Source organism: Tursiops truncatus, chromosome 19 (assembly GCF_011762595.2).
Source record: "Tursiops truncatus isolate mTurTru1 chromosome 19, mTurTru1.mat.Y, whole genome shotgun sequence".
NCBI lineage: Eukaryota > Metazoa > Chordata > Mammalia > Artiodactyla > Delphinidae > Tursiops > Tursiops truncatus.
This window is the reverse complement of record NC_047052.1, coordinates 12,142,963-12,161,898: the sequence shown is the minus strand read 5'-3', so window position 1 is coordinate 12,161,898 and position 18,936 is coordinate 12,142,963. Positions and strand designations below refer to the sequence as shown.

At 42.7% G+C, this 18,936-nt stretch overlaps 1 protein-coding gene across 2 annotated transcripts; it reads right to left on the bottom strand.

The window, feature by feature from the left end:
- Positions 1-1,430: 1,430 nt before the first annotated feature.
- Positions 1,431-18,427, bottom strand: TMEM170A (transmembrane protein 170A). Of its 2 annotated transcripts, none has more exons than XM_004313462.4 (3): positions 18,294-18,427; positions 7,030-7,200; positions 1,431-4,607 (listed from the first exon to the last, which is right to left on the bottom strand). In XM_004313462.4, the coding sequence occupies exons 1-3, from the start codon at positions 18,424-18,426 to the stop codon at positions 4,477-4,479; spliced, it is 435 nt and encodes a 144-aa protein (XP_004313510.1). In that variant the 5' UTR covers position 18,427; the 3' UTR covers positions 1,431-4,476. The 2 variants fall into 2 exon arrangements, with proteins under 2 accessions (XP_004313510.1, XP_019796541.1); XM_019940982.3 differs by having other exon boundaries at positions 7,099-7,200.
- Positions 18,428-18,936: the final 509 nt, after the last annotated feature.

The following is an 18,936-nucleotide window of genomic DNA, read 5'->3' as shown; positions in this document are numbered from 1 at the left end:
GTGGAAATTCGGGGAGAGTGGCACCCTTGGAGGGGGCATGGAAGCTCCACTCACCTTCCTCGTACCTTGCCCTGTGCATCTCTTCCATCCGGCTGTTCCTGAGTTACATCCTCATGATAAACCAGTGATCTAGTATGTAAAATGTTTGAGTTCTGTAAGCCACTTTAACAAATTAATTGAACCCAATTTATAGCCAGTCGGTGAGAAGCACAGGTAACAGCCTGGACTTGCAACTGGCATCTCGAATCAGGGGGTGCAGTGGGAGTCGGTCTTGTAGGATTGAGCCCTTAACCTGTAGAATCTGGTGCTATCTCTGGGTAGTGTCAGAATTGAGTTGAATTGTTGGACACACTGCTGGTGTCCAAGAATTGTTTGTTGGTTTGGGGAACTCCCAATATACCAGCACTTAAAAATTAAGAGATTTCAAATAATCTAATTTCCAATTTCCTTTGAAAAACTGGAGAATCTGGCAACACTGGGCACATAATCCCACAAAATATCAATAGAAATAGGCTGGAACTGAGCAATTCCTTTAGACAAATCTCTCCAGCTGGCCACAGTACAAATCCCAACTCCCTACAAGTTTCCTGGTTCACTATTACCGTGTTGTCTTGGTAATAATTTATGGGGTCCTTCCTGCCAAACTCAGCATCTTTAGCCCCTCATCCACCATAGTCTCTTTACACTGTCTTGGGTTATCACCTTTTTGAAAAGATCCTCCTCTGTTTGGTCCTGGATACGTATCTTGGGGGCTTCTGGCTGAACTCTGCATGTATCCTTCAGGGGTGCTAGAAACATTCTGTATCTTGATCGAAGTGCTACCACTTCGCATTAAGTGTATAAATACATAAAATTCATCAAGCTATACATTTAAGATTTGTGCACTTTACTGTACGTTACACCTCAATTTAAAAAAAAATTAGAGAGAGAATGGATGGGTAGTTTCCTACCAGACATTGTATGTCTGTCTGCAATGCCTGGAACTGCAGCAGTTATCTTGTGAACAGGGGGTAAGCTACCCAAATCAGACAATCCAATTTACTGAAAATGGCAAAGCAGAAAAAGATTTATGATGTCACAGAATACTAAACCAACCTCGGAGCCTCTCTTCATGTGGACTTACTACTGAAATAATACATGTTTTTCACAAACTATATCAGCTTTCAGCCATCCCAGTGCGTAATCATACAAAAGCTTCTTGATGGTAATATATAGCTCACAAAGTGGAGTTAGTAAGACTCAAGTTCACATGTAAGTACAGTTTAATCAGATCTTTGGACAAAAATTTTACCATAAACTAGTGAGTTGAACATAAAAGAAATACAGTTAAGCATATATGTTATGTACTAAAAAAAAAATCAAGTTGGAAAACCTTATTACAAAAGATTAAACTCATTGGCCACTGAAAAAGAAATAACAGTTCTAGTTCACAGAATTAAAAGTAACTCTTTATTGATAAACATATATACCAGAATTAGAAATGTCAGTAGAAAAATAAAATTTAAATAATTTTCTATGGTACAAAGATTAGATCATTTTGACTGTAGCATTTGGTGAAATAATCTAATACAAAAAGCTGAGCTGATTTTAGCCACAACCAGCCTGACAGAGTGCACAAAAAAGAAATGCACGTACACAGAACCTTCTGCATGTGGACAGCTAATGGCACCAGGACTTCACATTCCAGGAAATGGTCTCCTAGGGAAGGTTGGTATGCACTGCAGTTGTAATAAGAACTTAATTCAAACCAGAGCAGCTTTTGGAATCAAAAGCTAACATACAATTTAAAGACTTAGAAAACATAAGGGCTTAAAGATAATTATTTGCATGAGCTTTTTCTCACCTAGTTTAGACATTTCCTAGGTAATGTTTTGCTGAAAAAAAAATGAGTTAACAGCACAAAGAGACATCTTTATCTTGGAATATTCATTACTCATTTGTATATGGATTTAAGTTTACATGAAACACCTTTACCCTAAAACCTCAATATTAAAGAATCCAGAAATCAGCTTTTTATGGTTGGGGCTGCCTCCTTCCCACTCATAAAAAAAAGGAAAAGTGGATGCACAGCTAAGGGAGGGGTGGTTGCACCTGTCTCTAGGAAAGTCAGTAGTTGGCAAAACTTCTCAGAAGCTGTATGTGATAAGATAAAATGTTCAACACAAATGCCAATATTTTTTCATCTGGGCAACCACCCCCAACTAATTGTGTATTTGAGATGAGAAATTAAAAAGAAAAATAAACTCTAAGGAGGAATAGACATTCCTTATCATTCAAATAGTTTCTCCCTGAAAACATTTCAAGCCACAAAGCTCAAGCTATGTAAAGTCTATATACACTTATTCACAGGAGAATGTTCACATACTGGGATGAATGAAACATTCAATAATTTGAAGATACATTTTACATTTGAAGTTTTTAAAAAGAGTGGATAATAAAACAAGAAACAGATGAAAACAAACACAACTTTCGAAATGCATTAATTTTTGTGTCTTGGCTCTAAAAGAAAAATAAACCAAATAAATCATGGATCAGTATGTTCAAAAATTAGCATTTAGGGGGAGGAGCCCACTGACCACTGGCCCGTGTTCAATTTGTGAAATTCTATCCAAAGGAATGTTTTAGGTGAGAATGCTAAGAGGCATCCTTCAATAGAGATAATTAAAATCATTTCCTACAACAAATTTCTTAAACTGAAGGGCTACTTTTCCAAATCCAGCTCACTGAACTGAAAAATGGAGTCTTCAACTAAAGACTTAAAAATTTGCTTGAAAGAAAGATTTGAGCATTGGAGAGTAATCTTGTTGGGGAATTTGTAAAGACATTTGCCTACATTCCAACTCCTGTAATTTTCCACCTAGTCTATGTGTATATAACACTATAATTTTGATAAGTGGTCTAATGGCCGATTAGTTAAAAGAAAATGTCCAGTTACTTTTTGTGATCCTTTGTAATTTTTCCCTTTGACTATCCCTGGTAAATTGGTCCTCCTGGCTGTTTTTAATCAGAAGCCAGAGTGCATATTGCTTTAAATCAAATAGAATTGCACACGACCTCATGGGCAGTTAGCCTTACACTCACAATGAAAACTTTCCTTTAAAAATGTCAGATTTAATTACCAGAAACTATTTTGAAAACAGATAACATCGATTGTATTTCATACAGAACAGTTTAGGTGGTAAGGATAAAGTTAGATAATTTTTGCAATCCTTTTTCTTTTGAAGAAAGAAAAAGTCTTCAGGCCTTTAAATGAAAAAGTAAGTTAGGCATTAGAAGAAAAATTAAAATAGCCAAAATTGGGTTTTAAAAAACTCTGATATTTAATTCTCTTTAAGGATATAAATTCTCTTGAAGGAAAATGTAAAGGGCACAGTGGAAGGCATATCTGAAAATTAAACTTTAGGCACTTTCTGGGAGTGATACCCAATACTGTGAAAGTGAGCTGAAGACCCACCACTAGGTAACCACATTAAGACTAGGAAATCCATAAACACTAACTCTAGTTTAAGCTGCACTTACACAATTTTTCAAGAGCCATGAGTAAAGCAAAGTCACTAAGAAAAACAGTAACAGAACGTTTAAAGTTATCTTTTTGTGCGTGTGCCTCAATGTTCAAAGAGTGTCCTAAACAACGTGGGTGAAAATTTTCAACTCCCAACTCTTTAATAGGGTATGTTTCCAATTAAACTAAATAAAAACAATAGAATAAAAGTAATAGGAAGAGGTGGTACAGGAGCTTTAGGGGAAAAAGTCTCAATTACCTAGCTTATTTTGATAAAATGTACCAAAAAACAAATTCACATCTCTTAAAATATATTAAATAATCAGAAGTCAAGATAGTTATCCATAAAAATGTCACATCATTCAGTAGTTAGCTCCTTTGTCTTTAAACAAAGGAATCGAAGCCACTACTTGAGTTACAGATTTTTTTGTGTACAACAGATTTCACCAAATTTGTTCTCAACACGACATTCAACCAAAACCTACTTGGCACTTACTGTCATGAAGATGTAGCAAGAGATGAGTTTGCCAAATTTTACTCAAGATTAGATCGTTAGATTTTAGTACAGTATACTCTGCTCAGAAATAAACTAATATGATCCATAATTTCTCTGAAATATGCAACGTTGCATTTTCTCACAGAACATTATAAATTTCAGTGTGAAGGATGCCAACCCAGAAGCACTGCTGACCTGGCTTGCGTAAAGGTACACCCGTAAAACTGCCTGAATTAAATATGTAAAAAAAAGAAAGAAAGAAAAGAAAGTTGATTTGTTTTGGTTGAGAACAATGAGTCCAAAAAGATCTTTAATTCCTGGAGCTTCAAATTGAAGAAAGGACTGAAATGTTGTTCTTCATATACCTTTTCATCCAAGTTGCTTCCCGTTTGAAGAACTAAGAAAACACATTCCATACTGTATTCTTTTTGAGGATTCTATGAAACTTAGGTTCACCATCATAGCACAAGGGTATGTGCTATAGAGTAGCTAAAATCCGTAAAAAGGAGACCACCACTACACAAAATGTCTGTCCGGTGCCCAAGGTGAGGGCTTCAAATGGAATCATTTCCTTTCCTGCTGCTCGGTACACTCCAGCAATTGCTGCACCTGTTCAAAAATGCAAGAATATTTTTTAAAAAAAGGTTAATATAATCAGGAAAATACAGCACTTAAAATTCTACCAGTAGAATGTTCTAAATTTTTTACATTAAAATTTAGACATTACAGAAATGTTTTGTTCTGTCTATTCTTTTTGCTGACTAGGTTTTAAGTATTCCTTATATGGTTTGCAAATCACTGACAAGTGTTTTTAGGTGTTGAAAAGTGACTCCTTTAAACTGAGTCTCCTAGATTTATTGAATAAAACCACCTGGAAGTCATAGCTGAAATCACAAAGACGGTGATTTCCACATAACCTGATTACAAACTGAAAAACATCTCTTATTCCGCATGCATTTAACAGGTACCTAACAAACTCTTGGCAATAAATGACAAAGAATCTTCCCTGTGGGACTGAGCAAGAAATATTTCAGGAGCAGCCACAGGGAAACCCCACTCTACTGTGTACTATACTCAGAGCTCCCCTCAAGAAATGGATGGAGAAAGGGGTGGGAAAAGGAAAAGAGGGGGACCCTAAGCCTATCAAGTTGCTATTCATTCAAAGGGCAAGAGGCGAGGGATACTTGGGGAGTCCTTTCTGTTACCCAAATCATTAATCTTTTTTATTATGTTAGTCACTGTAACTTCCTAGAAATTGAGTAAACAAAACAAAACAAACATCTCTCTCTACCCAGGTACCCTGATTTGCTCACAGGGACTCAGCATTGTACAAAGAAAGTCAAGATTTCAAGAGTTTGAAAATAACAGATCCAAACATCTCAGATGACCGCCCTGCCGCCCCCCACCCCACCTCAAAATGCTCCAAACAGAATTCTCCTTGGTCACAGAAGCTAGCTGGAGACACAAGACAGAAACACAAACATGAAGTAGATTTTGAATAATGCAAGATGAAATATAGTGTTTCAATCAAGTGTCTACACCTTTTACAAATGTGATGTGATGGTATATTGACATATTTTAAGGAGAAGAAAGAACAATACTAATCAATATCTGTGTTGGTTGCCAGGAACATTTGTGACTTTGAAATGCCCACCGCCAGAGGCAATGCACAAACACTGTGCTACTAACATCTGAAAGGCACATGTTCCATTGGGCCTCTTTGTAATTTGTCTCCAAAAAAAGTGGGTTGAGTCGGAAGAAGCTTAAAGAAGTTGAACTGGGTCCCAAAGTGGGATTTGGATGATTAAGGGAAGACAGGAAAAAGCAAACCAGAAGGAGCAGCAGAATGGGAAGGGAACAGATTGTATGCACTAGAGTCAAAGAAGGACATGAACACGACATTTACTGCACAATTACTATATGGTAGATATTCTGGTTAAGTATTTTATATTCACATTTTTTCATTTAGTCATCACACAGCATCCCTATTTTACTGAAGAGAAATCTGAAACAGGTCCTGGGGGCCAGTAATCCAGCAAGGAAACTGGAGCAGAGGGTCTCTAAAGATAGCAGTAGGTGATACAGTTAAAAATATTTTTTAAGGCCCGTTATGGAAACTCCTTAATGCAAACAGGAGAAAACTGGCCTCCTCCCCCGTGTTATCACAAAGGTTTCATCATCTGTGGAACACAGAGAAACTAGGCCACCCTGTCCCCAAAAAAATCCCTCAAGTCAAAGAGAGAGGGAGATTTCTGCTTGAAGCTCAAGGTTTAAATTCACAGTGAAAAAAAGTTATGTTTACATGTATACCTAGAAAAAAGTCTGAAAGCATATACCAAAATGCAAACTGTGATACCACTTAGGAATGCAGTACTGGAGGATTTTTAATTTTGCTTTCTTATAATTTTTAATTTATATAGAATATACATGTTATTTATATTTCATTATGAGCTTAAAAATGATTTAAACTTATTCTCATCCCTTTGACATGAGCAAAAGCCACCCTTCCCCCCAAAAAAACACCAGACAGGTAAAAATAATTTATAATTATGAATGTTACTCCAATTCTTATTCAGAAAGTCCTGAGAGGAAAAAACAACCAGGTACTTTTCTAAACAATAATTCTTGTCATTAGAATTCTTCTTCCATCCTTAAAATAACTACACCTGGATGAGTGGAAGTGATTTGTTAACCAGCTTGCAAGGTCACAAATCAGTGAAGTGACAGCTGAAGAGAAAGGAGCAGTAGCTTCCAAAAAGACAAATATCTTCTTTTGCTAGTGACCTATTTCACAAGATCTATCTCACAAAGCTTAACGTGACTTCCCTGAAGCCAGCGAGACAAAATCTGACTCAGTAAGTCAAAGATGTTAGCCAAATAAGGGGGGACTGGGGTGAGAAAAAAAACAGGATCTGTGGTTAAAGATCACTCTTTCTTCTTCATCTCATTGAGACATGTTTCTAAAATGGTTCCTAAAATTAACTAACTAGTCAAATGAAACATTTTGACTGTATTTTAATGTCTAACATACTTGTCAAGATTCCAGCAGTAATTGGTCCCACGATGCCCATCAACAGGATGCTTACAGACATGAACCTACCATATTTGTGATGTCTGAGGGTGAAGAGGGCCAGTAATCCAGCAGGGACATGAAAGAAGAGAGAGGACACCAGTGCCCACAGGAACACACCATACCACATCTCTACAAGGGAAAGCAAAGAAAGGTCGTACATCACTGCCTTTCCCAGTGCAATCATTACAAAGGGGTAGTCACTATGCCCAGTTATTTCATTTTCAAAACCATTCAGTTGCAATGGGGGTTCATCAGTCAAATATGCAAACATTGATGGTTTGCGAGGGATAAGTAAACTATGGCCACCACCTGTTTGTGTACATAAACTCTTACTGGAACACAGCCATGCCCATTCATTTAAGTCTTGCCTATGGATGTTTTCAAGCTACAAGAGCAGGGCTGAAACAGTGACAGAGACCATATGACCTGCAAAGCCTAAAATATTTACAATCTGGCCCTTTACAGAAAAGGTTGGCCAACCCCTGACAAGCTACCTGTACTCCCAAACACTGAAGAAAAGGTTCACCCAGATTTGAAAATTCACTTAAATGATTTCCCTCCCATAAGGACAAATGTAAGTACCACTGACAGGGTGCTATGCAGTCAATGCCTGATGACCGTCCCTGCCTTCTTGATTATTCAGTCATCTCAAATGGAAAAGCTCTATATACAATTACATTCATTCAACAATCATTTTCAAGACAATGCAGTAAATATCAACCCCTCACCTCCTATTAGGGTATCAAAGCTCTTTAAGACATGAAATAAATACCAGAATATGTAAATGTTTCGCTTAAAGACAAATGGCAAGTGAGAGGGCAGGTTAGAAGAGGAGCTGGTTCCTTCAGAGAACCTCTATCCCTCTTAGGATGACAGTAACTCAGGAAACATTAAGATATTTGTCCAACAACTATGTATACAAACCTATGCATAAGATATCTTGGAAAATACAAAAACAGGAGGAGATACCATCCTGCCCTCATGACTTTACGATTTAGCAGACATAACATTTTCCCCCAGTGGGCCCAGGCGTGGCTTCAGAATTCTCAAGAGAGCTCTTTACCCATATATGGATGTAATGAAGGTGTCACACTAGATGAAATCTGTTGTCCATCCCTGCACTTGAGGCAGGTAAACACCAGGCAATTTTAAAGATCAGTCAACAGCTCAACTGGGGTTTCTGCACCACAGCACTATTGACGTCTGGACCATTTAACTCTTTGTTGTGGGAGGCTGTCGACTGTAGGATGTGGAGCAACACCCCTGGCCTCTACCCTCTGGATGCTGATAGCGCTCTCTCCCGTTGTGGCAACCACAATATCTTGACATTGTCACACGTCCCCTGTGGGCATAATTACCCTGGTTAAAAACCGCTGACCTGACTGAAGCAAAGGGTTTATAAGAGTAACAGTAGTTAGGATGCAAAGATAGATGGGGTCACATTACAGGGGGCTTTGAAGGCCAAACTAAGGACTTCAACATGTAAGCCCTACAAGGTACCATCAAAGGTTTTTTGAGCAGTAAAGGGTTGTCAGCACAGTACTTCACAGGTGGCACCTTACACTCCCAGTAGGAACACAAACTAGAAAGCCATCTCTGGAGGGTAAACTGGAAGTGTGTCTCCAAAACAGTCAACTGTGCATACCCTTTGCCACAGTGATTTTACTTCCAGGAATACACAAGGGCAAGGACAAGGTCACGAGGTTCCTGGCAGCCCTGTCTGTACTGGCAAAAACTAGACACCAACTGCATGTCTGTTGATGGAGGACTTGTGAAACCTGTTATGGTGCATCCGCATAATGAAACGTTACACAATCAATAAAAATAGGAGCAGCTCTTTAAATACTGATGGGGTAAGATGCCCAACCCACGGTGCGAAGTAAAAAAGCTTAAGTTTCAGAATAATATGCAGAATAATATCCTGTTTTTGTGAAAACAGAAAACAAAAGAAACAAATGTGTGTAAATGCTTCTGTCTACTCAGAAGAGTCTGGACATATGTTTATTTAATAAATATTTACAACATGCACAGGCACTGTTTTAAATGCTTGACAAATATTAACTCATGTAATTCTCAAAGTAGCTCTATGAAGCACATATTAATATCTCTGACTCTTGGTTGAGGAAACAGAAGCAGAGGGAGGTGAGGAAACTTGCTGGAGCCCACACTGCAGCACGAGGCAGAGCCCAGGTTGACCCATGCTGGAAGCAACGCCCTCATCCTCTGTGCACCTCTTATATATATTAAGATATAGAAAATTGTTATTTCTGGGGAATAGGATAGGCTGGGTTGACCCATGCTGGAAGCAATGCCCTCATCCTCTGTGCCACCTCTTATGTATATTAAGATATAGAAAACTGTTATTTCTGGGGAATAGGGTTTATGACCATTCACTTTCTACTTTGATAAAACAAACAAAGCGGGGGCTTCCCTGGTGGCGCAGTGGTTAAGAATCTGCCTGCCAATGCAGGGGACACGGGTTCAAGCCCTGGTCCGGGAAGATCCCACATCCCGCGGAGCAACTAAGCCCGCGAGCCACAACTACTGAGCCTGTGTGCCACAACTACTGAAGCCCTCGTGCCTAGAGCCCGTGCTCCTCAACAAGAGAAGCCACCGCAGTGAGAGAGAAACCTGAACACCACAATGAAGAGTAGCCCCTGTTCGCCGCGACTAGAAAAAGCCCGCGCACAGCAACAAAGAACCAATGCGGCCAAAAATAAATAATAAAATTAAAAAAAAATTTTAAAAAGCTTGGGAATTCTCTGGTGGTGCAGTGAATAAGACTCCACGTTCCCAATGCAGGGGGTGCACATTCAATCCCTGGTCAGGGAACTAAGATCCCACATGCCATGGGGCACAGCCAAAAAACGGTGTGGGGGGGGAAGAGCGACCAGTGAGGAGCATCAGTGAGCTGGGGGAGAGGGGAGAGTGGCAAAGGGGAGGGCCAGGGGCTTTTCTTGAAGTTGCATTTGAGTTGTAAGCACACTGTAGTGTGTGGTTTTTCCCGAATCAATTTCTTTTTATTTTTACTCTTGTTGGGAGCAGGGGGAGGAGGGGTTAGGGAGCCAGGGGTAATTAGATGTGGGGCCAAATCCCCACCAAGCACCCTCCACACTCTCACTGATGACTGAATTCTCTGCACATATTAAGTCAAAGTTTCAGTTAATACCATATTATACATATACCAAGATTAGGATGTCTCGCTCTTGGTTGTTGTTGTTTTTTTTTTTAAATTAATTAATTAATTTTTTTGGCTGTGTTGGGTCTTTGTTGCTGCACACGGGCTTTCTTTAGTTGTGGTGAGTGGGGTTACTCTTTGTTGTGGTGTGTGGGCTTCTCATTGTGGTGGCTTCTCTTGTTGCGGAGCAAGGGCTCTAGGCATGTGGCTAGAGTAGTTGTGGCTCCTGGGCTCTAGAGCACAGGCTCAGTAGTTGTGGCGCATGGGCTTAGTTGCTCCGCGGCATGTGGGATCTTCCCGGACCAGGGCTCGAACCTGTGTCCCCTGCATTGGCAGGCGGATTCTCAACCACTCCGCCACCAGGGAAGTCCTTTTTTTTTTTTTAATATTTATTTATTTGGCTGCTCCAGGTCTTAGTTGCAGCATGTGGGATTTTTGTTGTGGCATGCGGGATCTTTAGTTGCGGCATGCAAACTCTTAGTTGCAGTATGTGGGATCTAGTTCCCTGACCAGGGATCGAACCCAGGCCCCCTGCATTGGGAGCGCAGAGTCTTAATTGCTAGGCCACCAGGGAAGTCCCTCGCTCTTGTTTTGGATGGAAGGCTTTCAATAAAAAAATCAGGGACACCTCACCTAGGGCTCAATGCTTATTAAAAATAACAAATGACTGAGGGTGTTTTTGTACTTCTGTTCTGGTGACAAATTATCAGATAGCTACAAAAGGTTTCAAACCACTGGTATAAGTTTTCTTTTCCTTTCTGCTGAACAAGATACACCTTCAGAATAATTTTACAATACTGTCAAAACTTGTCTATTTTGTTTGATGGTGTTTGGCAAACTGTTAAACCAAGTCTAAATCATGCAATATGGAGTATAAAGTGATTAAACAGTAATGTCCCAAGCTTAAATATCTATAACATAAACATATATGTATAATATGTAAAAAAAATGTATGTATAGTAACTACTGCTCTTCCTCCACCAAAAAAATCACACAAACAAAAAAACCCTTCCCAGTCAATAGCGTCTATCAGAAATTGTGGGCAGGGCTCTCAGTCCTCAGGGTTTGGGTCCCCATCGTCTTCAGGAACAAACCTGTACAGTTAGTCCCCTACACAAGAACCTTCAAGTTGCGAACTTTCAAAGATGCGAACATGCATTCCATCAACGTCAGGTGTGAGTGAAACTGCAGCTTGCCCTCCGTCTCCTATTGTTGGCGATCCTTCAGCTCTACCATCTCCCACCTCCTCTCCCTCCTCCAGTCAGTAACTCTTCTTGCCTGTTCCCTCGATGCCAGCCCCTGTATGCCAGCTGTTGTACTGTACTACTGTACTTTTCAAGGTACTATACTGTAAGATAAAAAATGTTGTCTTTATTTTTTATGTATTATTTGTGTGAAAAGTATTATAAACCTATTACAGTACAGTACTACATAGCCGATTGTGTTAGTTGGGTACCTAGGCTAACTTTGTTGGACTTATGAACAAATTAGACTTAAGAAGAATGTGCTCTCGGAACAGAACTCGTTCGTACATAAGGGACTTACTCTACCAGATACCACTGCAGGCTCCTTTCCAGCCTCGGGCACCAGCCCTTCTTGCTTCCATGGCCCAGGAGATTTGTCCTCTCTTCTTGGCAGCAGCTCCAGAGGTTGCAGAGTCTGGTGTTCAGGTACTGCCCCTCCCTGATAAATCCCTCCTGCCTGGGCTGCTGCTGTTGAACCCTGGCCTCCCCCCCACAAGGCCCCCTTGTGTACCACCCACTGCCAGCTCATCCCCAAGCCACAGGACAGCGTCATGCAGTTCCCTGCTAAAGCAGTAACCCCGTCTTCAATCCCACAGTCCTTCCCAGCTCCTCCCCAAATCACTTAAGAGACTCTGAACTCCATTACACCACCCACTGTGCACAGAACTCTATAAGAACACCAGGAATGCCACTACCTAGGGGTGGACAAACAGGATACAAACCTGCCTCCAAGACCCCAGAGCAGCTGCCGTCCTGGCTGCTGTCTGCCACCAATGACATGAGACCACTCCTGGGCCTTGCCGTCACGGGGCTTCTGCTGGAGCGCCCCAAATTTAAGAGACAAGCACTGCTTTCCGCAGCAACTCAAGGCACTGCTGGAGCTTGGCTTCTTACTGGCTGCCACAAAACCATTGGGGCAGTGAACTGGCAGGTGAGGCCTTGATCTGCCAGAGACACACTAAGTTGGTAACTTCAGTAAATGTAGGTCTGGACACTCGGGTGTTCTACTCAACTGCTATGGACTGAATTCATGTGCGGCAGCCCTAATCCAACAGGACTGTGGCCTTATAAGAGGAAGAGAGATGTCTCTCTCTCTCTTGTTCTCTTTCTCTCCCCATCATGTGAGGACATATCAAGAAGGTGGCCCAAGAGGGCCCTCACCACAACCTGACCATGCCGGCACCCTCATCTTGGACTTCCAGTCTCCAGAACTGTGAGAAAATACACTTCTGTTGTTTAAGCTGCTCAGTCTGTGGTATTTTGTTCTAGCAGCCCTAGCAGATATCAACGCTCACTTGTTCCCACTCCTCTGGAGCACAGCACCTGCCCAAGGAGGCCTGCTGGGCTATCAACTCACATCTCAATTGTCCTGAAAGCTGAAAGGAATCTGTTTGCAAACAAGATCTGGCACAGCAGGCCAGCTCCTCCCTGAGTCTCTGAGAAGGAGAAGCAGTATGCACCTTCCTATAACCCTGAGCTACATCCACCAGCTAGCGCGGTGCCTACATATGTTATATCGCATCACTTAAGTCACTCAAAGTAGGAAAAAAAGGCTGTATTACATTAGGTGAGTAGTACAATTTATAAAACACTTTTCAGATGGATGGGATTATTACAGGACTGTAACAGCTAAGGCAAACCTCAATTAATAAAACATTTAAAAAAAACTAAGTGATTTCCCTTTAATCTACTGCACCTTAATTTGCCATCTATTTAATAGCTATTTATTGATTATCATATAGTACTTTTCATTCCCCTGGGTCAACACACGGTCAAAAATCTTTGTCTACATATCTTACAGTATTTCCTTGTTCACTGTTTCAAATAAAGTGCATTATCTTCAGCTTTGTTTACTCTGGCAGCTAAAGTCACATCATTTCCTTATGCTGAAGAATAAATCAGGTTATTAATCTGAAATAAAAGATTATAAGGAGAGCGACTTCCCTAGTGGCACAGTGGTTGAGAGTCCGCCTGCCGATGCAGGGGACACGGGTTCGTGCCCGGGTCTGGGAAGATCCCACATGGGGCGGAGCGGCTGGGCCCGTGAGCCGTGGCTGCTGAGCCTGCGCGTCCGGAGCCTGTGCTCCGCAACGGCAGAGGCCACAACAGTGAAAGGCCCACGTACAGCAAAAAAAAAAGAATCTGCCTGCCAATGCAGGGGACACAGGTTCCAGCCCTGGTCTGGGAAGATCACACATGCCACGGAGCAACTAAGCCCGTGTGCCACAACTACTGAGCCCATGCACCTAGAGCGCACAAGAGAAGCCACCGCGATGAGAAGCCCACGCACCGCAATGAAAAGCAGTCCCCCCTTGCTGCAACTAGAGAAAGCCCGCACGTAGCAACCAGAGAAAGCCCGCACGTAGCGGCTGGGCCCGTGAGCCGTGGCTGCTGAGCCTGCGCATCCGGAGCCTGAATTCTATGAGCTGCTCTAGCAAAATAACTGAACGAGGAGGACACGGGAAGCTCAGTTGGTCAGAAGCACATGTGACAACCTGGACTTCTGACTGGCATCTGAAGTTGGGGGTTGGGGCAGGCTTGTGGAACTGAGCCTTTAACCTGTGGGACTGGATGCTAACTCCAGGTAGACAGTGTCAGAACTGAGTTGAATTGTAGGACACCCAACTGGTGTCCCAGAATTGCTTGATGCACGGAAAAACCACAAATCTGGCGCCAGAAGTGCTGTGAGTGTAGCAGCAGTGTAAGAGTAAAGGAAAACAGCGAGTTTTTCCTAGACACCCTTCCTCTCCTAACAATGATAACTTGCCCACCAGGACTACCAGCAGTGGTCTGCCACCTCTCTCCTGAGGCCACTGCCTAACTGCCCACTCATCCCTTGTTTCTGTGTGCCCCTCTGGCCTGTCTCAATCCCAATGGTCTCTTGGGCCTAGCCTGGCTAGATCTTATCTGTCCTGATCTGGCCTTCCACCTATTCTCGACACAAAGCCAGAAAGTCAGTGCTAATGGGAACAAGGTTTCTTGTTGGGGTGATGAAAATATTCTAAAGTTGCTTTTTGTGATGGTTGCAAACTGCAAAAATTCATTAAATTGTATACTTAAAAAAAAAAAAAAGTAAGTCAGATCATCCTTCCTCTGCTCAAAACCCTCTAATATGGCTTTCTGGGATCTGATCTCACTTCCTCTCCCTGCCTTGCCCACCCCATTCCACCCACTGCACTGGCCTCCTTCATGTTGCTTAACAAGCTCTGGTCCCAGGGCCTCTGAACCTGCTGCCCCTCGCCCACGAGGCTCTCCTCCCAACAGCTGCATGGCTTGTTCCTCATTCCCTTCAGATTTCTTCTCCAATGGCACCATCATAGAGGGCTTCCTTGTGACCTTAAGTAAAACAGCATTCCACTTGACACACAACACCTGCCACTTACTATCCCCCTACCCTGTCTTACACTCACCACCATCTGTTCCTTTCCATACTTTAAAAAAAAAAATTTATTGGAGTATAGTTGCTTCACAATGTTATGTTAGTCTTTTCCATACTTTTAAATTTTGTTTTCTCTCTCCCCTTTAGAATGAAAGTTCTTTTGTTTACTAACACACCTTTACTTGGTGCCTAGAAAACAACAAACACACAATAGACACTGAGTAAATACTTGTTGATTGAATGAGTAAATGACTGATCCAAGTGTGACCTATTCTTGATTCCAGCAACGGCACAACCAAAACATTAGTGGGTTTTAGTTTATCAGAAGATACACTTTGACACTGAAGGTATAATGAAATTCATACCTTCAGAAAGTAAATGTTATTCCTGATACAGGAAAAAAAAAATTCTGCCTTTCATAGCACTCAGATTTGTTAAAAATGACAACAACAACAAAAGAAATCTGAACAACTTGCAATAAGGAGGGTTAGGCAGAAACCTAAATAGCTAAATTGCAAATGCAGGTTTAAAAAAAAATCAATTCAAAGCTTCCTGACAGTGATAAACCACAGACTATTTCAGAGCAATGATTCTGTTGGCATAAAATGCAAGGAACCTTTTCTGTGGGGCCAAAACAGAAACAATTCCGGAATCAGGACAGTGAACGACATTCACTGTCAGCAGGCTTTGGTGCCTCCAAAGGGATTACAGTTCATGTACTTACTGTCCATTCCAGCTAAAGAAGAGATACAGCAGGGAGGTTGTGTGTTTACCCACTGTGTTTACCCATCCCATTCTGATCAGCTTGCTGCAGTCAAGGGCTTTATCTCATGCATGTTTATACCCCCAGCCCAGAGCCTGCACTTGACCAACATATACCTGCTAAATGAATGATCCCCGGTGATCACCACCCCCAAGTTATATATTCAAAGAAGTTCCCATAAACTCAAATACATACTGCAGTTGAATATTTCAGAACAATTGCTGAAAGCAAAACAATTCACTTAGCTACAGATTCTCTACTATGACATGTTAAAACTATTGTTCCAAATCCACTTATCTCAATCTTTTCTTAGAGAAGGAAAAGGCAACTAAAAGCAAAACATATTGAACAGAATATTCAGTTTCAAAGTATCACCTCACATGATTTATTACAAAAGGATTAAGGTACCCTTACAGTGGACAGATCTGATAAACACCATCTTCACCAAATGATTAAACCTAGTGTTATCAAGAAAGGTACAAACTGACACTAAATGTCTCCTGATGAGGTGCCCTGGGAAGTGGGCAACATCACCTGTGTAGGCAGCGTTCTGAACAAAAATATTTGATCTGAATCTAATCATGAAGAAAAAATGAGATAATTTAGATTATGAAACATTCTATGAAACAATTAGCCTGGACTTAAAAAAAAATGTCTGTCTCAAGAAACTGAAACAAGGATGGAGGAACTGTTCTAGATTCAACAAGATTAAAGAGACATGACAACTTAATGCAATGTGGGACCCTTGATTAGATCCTGGAATTTTTAAAAAAACAAAGGAGGGACTTCTCTGGTGGTCCAGTGGGTAAGACTCCATGCTCTTAATGGAGAGGGCCCAGGTTTGATCCCTGGTCAGGGAACTAGATCCCACATGCATACCACAACTAAGAGTTCGTATGCCGCAACTAAGAAGTCCCACATACTGCAATGAAGATCCGGCGCAACCAAAATTTAAAAATAAATAAATAAAGGAAAAAAGCTAAAAATGGCATTATTTGAACAACTGGGAAAATTGGGAAAATCTAAATAAGGCCAATACATTAGATAATATTCTATCAATGTTAAATTTCTTGGGTGTGATGTGTTTTTTTTTTGTTGTGGCAAAAAATGTCTTCATTTTAAATGATACGTGCTGAAATATTAGGCGTCAAGCATCGTCACTTCTGTAACTTCCTTTCAAAAGGCTCGCAGAAAGTAAAAATGTTATGTGTATGCATATATATATTTAGAGAGGAAGCGAAAGAATCAAAATGTTAATAATGAATCTAAGTAAAGGGCATATAGATATTGGTTATACTATCATTTCAATTTTTCAGTAGGTTTGAAAATTTTCCTAATAAAGAATTGTGGGAAAAGTAAGGAAACAATGAAAACAGACTGATCCAGTTCAGTACTGCCTCCAGACTGCATGAACATTTCATTTTTTGGACAGTCTCCAGAATGCCATATATTTCTGTTGTCACTGTCAAATGTGATCTTAGTAACTTTTGATACCTTTTGCCAGATTATCGTTTTAGGCATGATTTCAAGCTAACATCTGCATCTGCCCCAACACGGTTATCTTATTAACTATTTCACAAACCTGTCCGGGAAAATACTAGGAAGGTAATACATATCAAGTCCCTGGTGTCTGCTGAATGGCGCCTGGCAGTCGCTGCCCAGCGAAAGAGAAATCACAGGTGCCTTGTTTACAACTGCAGTCAGTAATCCAACCCTCCTTCCTTTGCAGGTCTCAGGCCGGTTCTCTCATTGTTTACTGAGTCAAAGTATCTGCCAGCTTTGCGGGAGAGCCCAACCTCACCCTTCAATCACCCCTATCTCAGCCTTCTTGCCTTTAAAGGGCCAACACACAACCGTGCTCTCCCGTCAAAGGCTTTATTTCCGGCCTTCCCAAGTACTTTCTCCTCCTCTCAGTTTTCTGAGCACGACAGCTTTCTATCTCGATTTCTAATTTTTAAAAACTCTGCTCTCAGGCCCAGCAGAATCGCCAGTGTGGGTAAGAGTCAGAAAGAAGCTGCATCAAAGACCTCGAACGCATGAGTGGGAGGCTCGGCAACAGGTCTCAGAAAATGATTCCTAGAAAGAGACGCTGGTGGAGGGGGTGGATTTGAACTTGGGCGGTAGCGATCGGCAGACCACCTCCCCGCGTAAAGGGGTTGGGCTACGCTAGAAACAAAGAGTGTGTGAGTTCTGACTGACGGCCCTCAGCCCGGCCGGGACCCTGCGCTGTCCGAGCTGGGAAAGCCGAGAGGCCCGCGCGGACGAAAAGGGCTGGGCGGGGATGACCGCCTCCAGTGCCCCAAACAAGGGACGGCCGCCTACAGGGCTCTGCCGTCGAGTTCATGTCTGAACCTGGGGCGTCTGGAAACTCCTAAGAGCAAGATCAGTTCGGGCGGTGACTGAGCTCCCTTCACTGACGGGTCCCCAGCGCGGGCTCGGGGTGGCCTGGCCCGAGGAGCCGGCAAGGAAGCGACGGGGGGAGGGGTTAAGGCCCCCAGCTCTCGGCCGTGGGAGAGGGAACCTTCTCCCAAGAGGAAAACAGCCCCCAGCGGGCGGGACGGCGGGGTGCCAGTCGGCTCGCTACGGAAGGGGCGCCGCCGCGCAGCCGGGGGGCCGCGGCGTGGCACGCAGTGCGCAGGCGCGGGGCGGGGCCGGTACCTGGGAAGGAGCAGAGAGAAGTGGAGTTAGGGCACAAGGTCCCGTTGCCCACGCGCGGCACGAGCTTCAGGCTGAGGATCTGCTGCAGGAGCCCAGCCGACCCCCCGCTGTCGCCGCTCCCCTCGTGCTCCATCCCGCCGCCATTCACCGCAGAGAGGTGGGGGAGAGCGCCTGAAGTGCTGCCGTGGCTCACTCTCACTCACGGCCCACTCTGCTCTCCGCACCTCCGTCGCCTCAGCGTCACCTTCGGCCGAAGCCCTCTTCCTCCACCCCAACGGCACTGCCAAGTGATGGCTCCTCCCTCCAATCATAGGGCGCCTCAGATGGCAGGGGCGGGGCGAGAGTTGTTCCCGCCCCTGACGTTGCGTACGGCTTTCCGAGATCCAGCGCCTATGGCCTACGCCCCCTACTGGGGAAGTCTCTCCTGCTACAGTGCGGAGCGCTCTGCTCTGCCCTCCTCTGCAGCGCCACCTATAGGAAAGTAAAGGAAATTAGGTATAGATAGGGAGGAAGAGAGAGACGGGTGGGTGAGTGGGTGGGTGGGTAGATAGGTAGACAGCGGTAGGTATGCAGGTAGACAGGTAGGTAGGTAGGTAGTAGGTAGGAAGATAAATACGTACATACATATGCATCTGGTAATGAG